This window comes from Vicia villosa, linkage group LG3 (genome assembly GCF_029867415.1).
Source record: "Vicia villosa cultivar HV-30 ecotype Madison, WI linkage group LG3, Vvil1.0, whole genome shotgun sequence".
NCBI lineage: Eukaryota > Viridiplantae > Streptophyta > Magnoliopsida > Fabales > Fabaceae > Vicia > Vicia villosa.
Genome location: NC_081182.1, coordinates 103,795,955 through 103,807,912, shown reverse-complemented (window position 1 = coordinate 103,807,912; position 11,958 = coordinate 103,795,955). Strand labels below are relative to the sequence as shown.

General features: G+C 33.4%; 1 protein-coding gene and 1 pseudogene across 1 annotated transcript; both read left to right on the top strand.

Moving 5' to 3' along the window:
* The first annotated feature begins 1,559 nt into the window (after positions 1 to 1,559).
* Positions 1,560 to 2,217, top strand: LOC131658710 (B3 domain-containing protein At4g01580-like; annotated as a pseudogene).
* Positions 2,218 to 2,283: 66 nt separating this feature from the next.
* LOC131656471 (B3 domain-containing protein REM19-like) lies at positions 2,284 to 2,819 on the top strand. Its single transcript, XM_058926183.1, has 2 exons — positions 2,284 to 2,425; positions 2,512 to 2,819. The coding sequence occupies exons 1-2, from the start codon at positions 2,291 to 2,293 to the stop codon at positions 2,743 to 2,745; spliced, it is 369 nt and encodes a 122-aa protein (XP_058782166.1). The 5' UTR covers positions 2,284 to 2,290; the 3' UTR covers positions 2,746 to 2,819.
* The last annotated feature ends 9,139 nt before the right edge of the window (positions 2,820 to 11,958 follow it).

The following is an 11,958-nucleotide window of genomic DNA, read 5'->3' as shown; positions in this document are numbered from 1 at the left end:
TATTTATCAAAACTTGAGTCACCAGAACCCAAGTCTTCAGAGTCTTCAGAACTTGTACATCCCAAACCTTGTCTTCAGAGTCTTAAACACTTGGTCTTTGATACTTCAAAACCTAAGTCTTCAGAGTCCTCAGAACCTATTCATCCAAAACCTTGTCTTCAGAGTCTTCAACACTTGGTCATTGAATCTTCAGATCCCAAGTCTTTAGAGGCTTCGCAGTCTTCCGAACTTGTTCATCCAGAACCTTCTTTTCAGAATCTTCAGCACTTGGTCTTCATAATCTTTGTCTTCCAAATCTTCAGAACTCGTTGTTTCAAAATATTGTCTTTAAAAAGTTCATAACTTAGAGCTAGAGGAGACCCCAAAAGCTCTTTCATGAGAGATACAAACAAAAGCTTTATTATAAACGTTCATCAGAACCGTTGTTATAGAAGTATTCAAGAACTTGACTGAATCTTTATAAACACGCTGGTTTCTTCTAGAGTCAGAGTGTGGTGAGTTCATAACCAGATGACATCACACGCTTTTATTGAGAGTTAAAACCTGTTAGTAAAAGCCACACATTAAACAAAAACGTTATAGTACTAAATTGTTCTCTAAGATATCATGCAATGTTATCGAACCAAATCTTGTTCTTACAATTACAAAAGCAGCCATGGAGAACTACATAGAATCACATGTTTAAAGTAGAATATTCTAAAAGGAATCCAGTATAAGGGTTTCATCCTTAAGGGATGAATAGTTTTTACAATTAGAAAGAAAATATTAATACTTACAATTATGAAGAATGAACTCCTATTGATAGAATTTTTTCCACCTTCTTCTAAATCAAAAACACTTTAAGTGATAAAAAATTGGACCCCTATTGACTAAACATGGTTTGCTATTAATAATTAAAATTCTAAACCCACACAATCACGCTTCGTTGGCCCTAGTCGCACCTTGCTTTGACATTTAAAACATTATTATGTCTTGACAAAGAGTTGAGATCATGATGTTATGTCTTAGCGTTCAACTTTGATCTCTTGACAATGATCGTGTTTCTATCATCTATAGGTGCGCTGTAATTTGCATGCTTCTTGTAGTCTTCTCTAATTTTTTGTCCAAATATCAAAATTTCTATTTTTCATGCGTCACTATCAATAAAATACATATTTTATTTTAATTAACAATTATTTATATTTGAGATACAAAATTTTTATTTTCAAATATAAAAATTGAATTTATATTATTATTATTATTATTATTATTATTATTATTATTAATATTCATTTTATAATTAAATAACTCATTTTAAATATTATAAATATTATAGTTTTCTTAGAAAAAGAAATGTGAAGATGAATTATGAAAAGGTTCAAAGAAATGTAATAATGAGATTAGATAGGTACTAGTAGATTAATTATAACCATAAATAAAGGAAGAGCGCAGCTTAACACTCTGACCAAAATATATCACTAGTCATTCAAGAAATTGAAGCGCATGCTTGCTAGCTTCAGCCTTGTTATCATTATAAAACAAGAGTAGCACACACGTTATCTAATCAAATTTCATCATCCATGGCTAGAGCAAATCCCACCATTCCCATCTGTTTCTTCAAGATTATTCTTCAAACCAATCTTCAAACTATTGTAACCATTCCTTTTAACTTGCTACTACTACGTCATGTAATATCTGTTTAACCTTCTTTTTTTTCTGGTTGAAAATTTCTAGTTCTAATATTAATTTTTTTTATACAGAAAATACCAAATAAGTTTAGAAGGAGTCACGGAACTGGTCTCCCAAATCCAGTGATGATCAAACCTCCCGATGGCACTAAATGGAAAGTATTTTGGAAAAACATCAATGGTGAGATTTGGTTCCAAAAGGGTTGGAGTATTTTCACTCAAAATTACTCTCTACAACATGGTTGTTTTGTAGTTTTTAAATATAAAGAAGGAAGTTCAGAGTTAGATATAATAATACTTGGCCAGCATGCAGTAGAAATTGACTATGATTCATCACGTGACACTTCTGAATTCTGATGATGAAGATGATAACCATGACAATAGTAACAATGAACCAGTAGAGATTTTGAATGAATTGCATAATCAGAAGAAGCCTAGAGAGAGTAAAACATTTGCTTCTCCTAGAGCACATAAAAAAGTGAGAGGTATTTGGATTTCATTTTCTGTTTTTTATTCTTACTTTGCAATGCACCTTCTCTGGTATATTTGACTATTCAAAATCTCAACATGATGTTACTCCAAGAGTGTCTTTTTTGTTTTATATACACGCAGGTGAGATTGAGATGAATAGTCAAAGAACTTCATCATTGAATAGGCCAAGGGAATATAGAGCTCGGGAAGTTGCCGAAGAATTTATCTCACGCAATCCCTTTTTCACAATTTCGATCAATCCTGCTAATCTGGTAGCAAATGTGCTGGTAAGGTTAAACGCTACTTACATTATTCATGCAATGCTTATGAAGTTATGATTATCAATAATAATGAAATTGTATATACAATGCAGACTGTACCACTTTTAAAAGGGGTTATTGAGAACCAGAATACGAATGTGATGCTGCAGATTGGTGAAAGATCATGGAATCTGAAATTGCTTCGATGTTACAATGATAGAGCTAAGCGTCGCTTTTCGGCTGGTTGGTGCGCGTTTGCCAAGGAAAGTGGAGTGCAAGCAGGAGATGTTTGTGTGTTTGAACTGATAAACAAGAAAAATTTAGTTTTTAAAGTTCATGTTTTTTAAAACGTCCGTTGTTAATGTATCTGTTTGAAAATGTTATTTTGAGTGATGGTAACTTTAGTTGAGTAACAATGTTTGTGAAGTGTAGTTTGTAACTGTATAATTTTGGAATATTTCAAGGAACATCAAGACTCACTAATTTCTTATTATATCAAATATATTAGATTTTTTCTTTACCCACCTCCCTCTGTTGAAGTTGGTATTTGTGAGTTTGTTTGAAGTCCCACATTGCTTAGGTTCCTGGACTGTTGGGTGTATAAATATGTGAGGACAACCTCACCTCTTGAGCTAGCTTTTGAGGTTGAGATCCAAGCATATTTAACATGGTATCAGAGCCGGGTTAAGGACTGCAATGTGGGAGTTTGGCCCATGCCCACGCTAGGCGTGAGGGTGGGTGTTGAAGTTGGTATTTGTGAGTTTGTTTGAAGAATATTTGCAATATACTTGGATTGAGAAAGAAGATAGCCTCTAGGAGAGTAAGCAACTTCAATGCCCAAGAAGTACCGAAGATAGCCTAAGTCCTTCATCTCAAATTGTTTGGCTAACTGTAATTTCAAGTCATTAATTCCATCCATATCATCACCTGTAATAATCATATCATCAACATAAAATAAGAGTAGAATACGACCATGATAAGTGTTATTGACAAACAAAGCAGAATCATGATCACTAGAGCGAAAGCCAATAGATGTAATCACAGTGGTAAATTTCTCAAACCAAGCTTGTGGAGCTTGTTTTAGACCATACAATGCCTTCTTCAACTTACACACTTCCCCTTGATTATGAGGAACACCTTGTGGGGGTACCATATAAACTTCCTCTTGAAGATCACCATTAAGAAATGCATTTTTAACATCCATTTGAAAAATATGCCACTGACGAACAGATGCAACTGCAATAAGAGTGCGAATAGTAGTCATCTTAGCAACAGGAGCAAAAGTTTCTTCATAATCCATACCATATTGTTGAGAGAACCCCTTAGCAACAAGACGTGCTTTGTAGCGCTCAACTGATCCATCTGACTTAGTTTTGATCTTGTATATCCAACGAGACCCAATAGCACGTTTTCCAGGAGGAAGAGGTACTAATTCCCAAGTATTTGTTTTATGCAAAGCAGAGAGTTCTTCTGTCATAGCCTGCTGCCAAAGAGGGTCAAGAATAGCTCAAGAGGTGAGGTTGTCCTCACATATTTAACATGGTATCAGAGCCGGGTTAAGGACTGCAATGTGGGCGTTTGGCCCATGCCCATGCTAGGCGTGAGGGTGGGTGTTGAAGTTGGTATTTGTGAGTTTGTTTGAAGTCCCACATTGCTCAGGTTCCCGGACTGTTGGGTGTATAAATATGTGAGGACAACCTCACCTCTTGAGCTAGCTTTTGAGGTTGAGATCCAAGCATATTTAACACTCCCTATGGGGGTCACCCCCAGCGAAATCCCCAACTTACCCCTGCTTCGGAGATTCATCTCCGAAGTAATTTTTTTTATAGATTTTTTTATACTTCGGAAATGCATCTCCGAAAATACCAAAAAATTGGTGTTTTCAGAGATGCATTTCTGAAATGCATCAAAATTCAATTATTTTTTACAATCAGGTAAGAAAACCATTACAGGACAAAAATTGTAATCACATTGATAGTAAATTGGAAAGTCTCTTAAATGATAGTAAATGTAGAACGAGTTGTAATCAACCTGATTTGAAATTTCGAAGTGCCTTTTCTTTCTCCCCCACCACTCTCAGACGGTTACCTTCTAAGAAATGTGGTAACACTTTCCTATTTAAAAACCTGCTCTCTCACCCATTTTTCTTCCAATCACATCCAAAATGATTTTTTGATCTTTACTCTTTTCCTCTACTCACACATTTTCTCTCTCTTGTAACCGCTTTCATCACAATGTCTCGCCGCGGTCGAGGAAACCATCCCGAAAATTGCCGGAGTCAACCATCTCCTGCACATTCTCAACAATCATCCGTCAATGCTGCAGGATCAGGCCGTGGTTGTGGTGGCCGTGCACCTCCGGTTGTTCGTCCACCTGTTGCAGCGCCGGTTGCTTCCTTGAGTTTGGCTTTGATTTCCATCGAGAGCCTGACTGCCGAAGTTAAACAGAAGGCTACTCTAGAGTCGGCTCCGTCGGCTCAGAAGGCGGTTAGGTTCCCTAACCGACCTGGTTACGGTCAATACGGAAGGAAAATTCAAGTTCGTGCTAATCATTTTCAGTTGCGAGTGGCTGATAAGGATCTACACCACTATGATGTAAGTATAGTTTGCTCATAAGTTTTTTGAACTTTAAGTATATAGTTTTTGTTGTTGTTTATTATGTTGGTAAGTTACAATGTGGTATGGATTTCTAGAGGTATTTTACAAGATATTTAAACTATGTATAGTTTTTGTTGCTCACAAGATATTTTACAACATGTTTAAATGATAACAGCTGTGTTAACAAAAGGGCAACAATTTCTACACCTCTTGGTAAAAACATTGGATGAATAATCAAAACAAACCCTAAATTAGGTGTATTTCCCATTAGGGTTTCATGATCATGAGAGTAATGTGAGGGTTTCATGATCATGAGAGTAATGTAAGTGGAATGTAAGAAAAAAAACAGTAAAAGTAAAGAAAGTGTGATTACCGGGAATATGAAAAGGATAAGGTAGGTAAACAAGGGTTGGGTTTGGTTCAGCGAATCGTTCTTGTTTGTTATTTTTCTTCTGTCCAGACCTTATTTCGGAAGTGTATTTCCGAATTCCTTCAAGGGGGGTGAATTCGGAGATGAACTTCCGAATACACCAATTTTCTGAAAAACAACTTTATTTCGGAGAAGCATCTCCGAAACCAATATTTTTCATTAATATATTCACCTTTTCGGAGATGCATTTCCGAAAACACCTTTTTTTCCAATAAAAGTACGTTTTCGGAAATGAACTTCCGAAACAAGAGGTATTTTTGTAAATTCGCCAGAGGTGACCAAGAAGGTTAGGAAGTGGGTTAAGAAATTTCCAATATATTAAGGTGAACAAAAATGTATCTTGAAGTTTGAATGCATAAAACTAATGTCCATATTTCATTTGTATGACATTTGTTAAAAGCGGTATGCATCTTCAATTACCGTCTACAAGCAAAATCTTGAATGGGAGACACTCTTTCTATTCCTTATGCATTGCCTCGTATAATGGATCATTAACCGATGGTGTAATCTTTGCATTTGTGTTGCACTAGGTCAGATATGTACCTAGTATCTTTTACAAGTACATGATGCAAGAATACGACATTTTTAGAAAAACAAAGTTACTAGTACATGATTATAATATTTTTTTTAAATATACATATAAAAATAACATAAAATGAGAGTAGTGTTAATAAAATAATATGAAGGAATTATATTGTTGAAATGATAATAAAACATAAAAATTAAAAAATAATTTGTTAAAAAAAAACAAGATCAATAATATAAAAAAAATTCATTACCCATCACAAAAAGTTGGGTAATGTACACAACCAATCACAAGATTCCATTTAATTTTAATATATTTAATTAATTCTAAAATAGTATAATTGTTTGTTGTTTCCAAGACATTTTACATAGAAGGTAACTTTACCCAACTTTTTGAGTTGGGTAGATAAGAATTCACCTAAAAAAATCACATTTGAAATGTGCCAATAATTAATAAAGTTAAAGGATGAATTATGAAAGCTGCATAACCACGAGAAATTGATGTTTTACACCTCCTTTTATAAATAAATTAAACAGTTAAATTTGAGTCATTAAAATAGCCTGAAACATTCATTCTTCCATACGGAACACCTTCTACCCACCACCTGCGGGAAGTGTTTCAATACCACCCGCGGGAAGTGTTTCAATACAAGTGAGTAACTCGAGGGGAGGCTCATGATACCATTGTTAGGGGCAACTCGAGGGGGTCAACGAGGGAGCATTTTTTACTTGGGACAAACTTTGTGAGAGACACACCACATCTCCACCTAAAACCTCAAGTGATAGGTGTGTGGGTTCTCTCACTTATAAAGTGTTCATTCTTTCATTTTTTAACCAATGTGGGACTTCTTCCTCACACGTGATTCTCAACAGCATCTAATCATTTTTTTAAGAACCGCGCATAACTCAAATAAGACACTTATTACGAGACAGAAGAGTATGTTTTTTGTGGATATGTGTATCATTACCAAACATTAAAAAGGTACGGATTTTGGTACGTACCATACACGTGTCTTACATGTACCGGTACGTAATATTGATATTTTCCCTAGTGTTCCCGTGTTTCACAACTTTGCATTCAAAAAAAATGCATGTTCAATCATATCTTCCAGCTTTGTAACAATCAAATCTGTAACATATTAAATTGTCGATTAAGTATTAATTGGCAGAAAAATTAGTATGCAGTAGTTTTAATCGCTAGAAAATTCTTCAAAGTGTTAATCATGATAACTGACTGAAATGTCATGGTCTTCGCCAGGGTCGGTCATTCCCATGTGCAGCCTGTTGTTGGTCCCAAACTTTAGGGGCTCAGTTTTTTTAATTAATGAAGAATTAGATTTTACACCAGTTCTTAAAAATAGGTGTAAATTCATTTTTTTTATATCAGATTTTTCAAATATCCAGTATAAATTTATTGGTTTCGAAATACAAAATTATGATTTTATTAATTTTTTTAAATCAGAAAAGTTCCAAAAAATCTATCAAACAATTTGGTATTGTTAACTTAGTTTTTTTTTATTTGCCTATTAAAAATGAACTATTAGATTTTTTAAAAATCTAAAAAATTATAAATCATACCGGATTTATAAAAAAATCTGGTAGGGTTAACTACATTTTTACATAGACTAACTCGATATGAACTACTCGATTATTTAAAAATCCTGAAATTAACATTGTTTTACTTGATTTTTTAAAAGTTTCGATAAAATACCAAATTTTTTTGCACGAGAGAGAAATTTATCAGCTCCTTATTAGTGAAAAAATGAGATGGGCATTTTAGTCAATATGAAACATCGGGGGTGTCAAGTTTAATTGGAAGGTGACAGGACAAAATCTCCACAGTAAATTAGAACTTCTCAAGAGTAGAAAAACCCAAACTCGATTAATCGTTGGTCAGACAATACAAGATAAGAAGGTTATACATGTAGCTAAAAACTCTTAAGTAATTTGAAGTTTGTGCTATTTTTGAAACTGCATTTTTTAATTTAGGTCAATTTTTAAAATTAGAACAGAGTCTCCAGATTGATTGAGCCAACCCTGATCTTCGCTAACAAAATATTATGTGTTGACTAGTTCTCAGTTGTCGCTAGGTTTGTAACTATAAGAGCATGATCTGCAAGAGTCTTCGCGAACTGGTTATAAATTTTCGAAACCATACATGCAAGAGTATACTTTGTCAGAATCTTTGTGAGACAGTTCTTAACTTTTGAAATCATAACTTTCTCCATCAATGTTTTATATGCTTGAATTGTAGTTACCCTAGTCATAACTTTAGAAGTTTTATCTATCAAAATTATTTGAATCATAGTTGTTGCATTCTCAATTGACTGATTCAAATCAGTTGATGCTTTACATGCATGCAATATAGCTTCACCTTCTTCATTCTTTCTTTCACTATCAGTTGGAACCATATACATTGTAAGATATTGTCCCTAATGATGCAACAATGATTGAATGTCTAATTATCTATTTTAACCAATATTTCATGGAAAACACTTCTCTTTCAGAACCTTCAAAACTCGCTCTTTCAGAACCTTTTCTTCAGAAACTTCAGAACTTAGAGCTAGAGGAGACCCCAAAAGCTCTTTCATGAGAGATACAAACAGTAGCTTTATTACAAATGTTCATCAGAACCGTTGTTATAGAAGTATTCAAGAACTTGACTTAATCTTTGTAAACATGTTGGTTTCTTCCAGAGTCAGAGTCTGGTGAGTTCAGAACCAGAGGACGTCACACGCCTTTACTTCAAAATTAGAACCTGTTGCAAAAGCTACACATTAGACAGAGAGTACTAAATTTTTCTCTAAGATATCATGTAATGTTATCATCAAAAGATAAGGCCAGGTGCATAACCAAATCTTGTTCTTACAATTACAAAAGCACCCATATAAAATTAAATATAATCACATGTTTATAGTAGAATCTTCTAAAAGGAATCTAGTCTAAGGGTTTCATCCTTAAGGGATTCATAGTATTTAAAATTAGAAAGAAAATATTAATACTTACAATTATGAAGAATGAACTCCTATTGATAGAATTTGTTTCCACCTTCTTCAAAATCAGAAACACTTTAAACAATAAAAAATTGGATCCCTAGTGACTAAACATGGTTTGCTATTAATAATTAAAATTCTAAACCCCCAGAATCGTGCCTCGTTGGCCCTAGTCGTATATTGCTTTGACATTTAAAACATTATTATGTCTTGATAAAGATTTGAAATCATGATGTTATGTCTTAGCGCACCGCTTTGATCTCTTGACATTGAATTGTGTTGCTATCATCTATAGGTGCGCTGCAATTTGCATGCTTCTCGTAGTCTTCTATAATTTTGTTTCGTTCTTATAGTTATATTCTTGTCCTTGTTTCTTCATCGTAACTTAAATAGTAAAACATTATGAAATTTGTGTGTTTAGGATGATTTCCACATAGTATGAGTATTTAATAGTAAAAGTATTTAAAAACAGAAAAATTCGATATTAAAAACATAGTATGATGGATCGCCAACATAAGTTTAAGTTTGTTGGGTTAATGGGTTTATTATGTTTTGTGAGTACATACAAAATCAAAGTAAAATGGTACGGCTTAGAGTTAAAACTTGATACAAACCTATTTTAATGGAGAAATCACTGTCTCTCCACTCCTTGTATGCACATTAGTTGATACCTCATTCTTACATATCTTGGATAGTTTAAATATATGAATCCTAACCCCTTTCTTTTCTAGGGCTTCTCGAAAATCATTCTATGCATTCTATCATATGTCTTCTCTAGTCAATGAAAATTAAGTGCAAGTCTTATTGGTCCATCTTATAGTGTTCTATCACACATCTTGTTGGAGATCCACTAGATGCCCCTCTATCTCTCTCTCCAAGAATTTTCAACACTTCAATAGGTATGTTGTACGTTTTAACCACCTTGCTCTTACTCATTATTTTCAATGCTTCAGTTTACTTTGTGTTTCTGAATAAGACAATAGTAATTATAGTTACGATCCTCTTTTCTAATGTTGAGTCTACTATGGTATGATGAGATATCATATCCTTTATTGAATAAATTTTAGAAATATGTTTCCACTTATCCTTTATATCTTTTTTTCTGAATAAAAACTCTGTATTCTTCATCTTAAACACACATCACTTGATCCAAATATCTTGTTTTTCTCTCTATTTCCTTTGCAAGCTTATACATAGAATCTTATTCCTTTTTGGTTCCTAAAGATTGATATAATTCGTCAAAATCTTGAGTTCCTACTTCGCTCATCACCTTCTTGGTATCGTTCTCAACTTTCTTATACTTGATCCAACTTTTTACATTTTTACACCTAAACCATTCTTTAAAATAATCATTTTTACTCTAACTTTCTTTTGAACACTTTTATTCCACCACCATAATTCTTTACCCATAGATCCAAAACCTCGTTATTCTTCCTACATTTCTTTAGCTACTTTTCTAATCTCTTAGTTCGTCTTATTCCACATATCATTTGCACTTCTTTGTGGTTGTCCAAATCCTCCCTCTAAGATCTTTGGAAACTTCCTTGATTTTCACCCTTCAAATGCCACCACCAACTTCGAGAAATTCTCACGTGACTTCTTCTCTTTGCTTTCATCTTGATTTTTACATCCATAACCAATAACCTATGCTGCGTAGTCAAGCTCTCTCTAGGGATAACTTTACAATTCAAGCAAACCATCCTATTTGCCTTCCCAATAAGAAATAAATCTATCTGAGAACATGTCATCTTTTCTTCTAAATCATATATTATCTGTAGTAAGATCAAAATCTTACGAAACTACAAAATGGATCTACCTTTTGCATTCACCTTCCAAGACCATAACACACACGCACGCCCTCAAAACCTTGTGCTAAACTTCCCACATGCCTATTTAAATCCCTTCCTAAAAAACTTCTTTCTTTGGAGTATATCCTGAAGTAACTCTTCGAAATCCTCCCAAAATTTTATGTCAAGGTGTTTTGCTAACCCAACTTGAGGTACGTAAGAACTAATAACATTAAATATGTCTCGATTCATTACAAATTTCAAAGCCATGCCTGTATCTCCTATTCTTTTCACATTCATAATATCATTCTATTACTCATTGCCCACAATAATCTCCACCACATATCTTAATCTATCTTGTTCGGTGTACCATAAGCTTAAATTGTCTAATTCTTTCTCTGTTTCACCTATGCACTTAGTTTCTTGAAGGAACATGAAATTGATCTTCTTCATACCCATAATATCCATTATATCCATAGATTTTTCAATGATCATGCCTATATTACATTATCCAAAACGAATCTTATTCTCATAAATTAACTTCTTTATCCATGTTTGTTTATGAACATATGAGAACCCTTGCTTATATTTCACTATATCAGATAGGGATACAACAATCCTTGCTCTTTTGACGTTGTACTCGAACCATACAACGTGTTGCTTCCGAACAACGAGCTAATATTCACATTATTTTTTAGTTGATCTATGTCATAAATATTCGATAAAGTTTTCCGCTTGTTGTTTGCTTCCTAACACATCCCCATCCATTTCATAATATATACTCCCTCTATGCCTATTTATAAGAAAAATTTCTTTTTTAAATATATTAAGTAACTAATATATCTAGACAATATATGAGTCAGATACCTTGTCTTTTCAAAAACACCTAAAAAAAATAAATTTTTTCTTATAAAAAAAGACGAGAGGAAATAGTGTAAAAAATCATTTCAGAGTTATGTCTTTTAGAAAAATAAATGTGAAGATGAATTATGAAATGGTGCAGAGAAATGTAATAATGATATTAGATAGGTAGGTTAAATATAACCATAAATGAATGAAGAGCTTTTTTTTGTACTCTCACCAAAATATATCACTAGTCATACAAGAAATTGAAATGGTGCAGAGAGATGTATTAATGAGATTAGATAGGTAGGTTAAATATATCCATAAATATATGAAGAGCTTTTCTTGTACTCTCACCAAAATATATCACTAGTCATACCAGAAA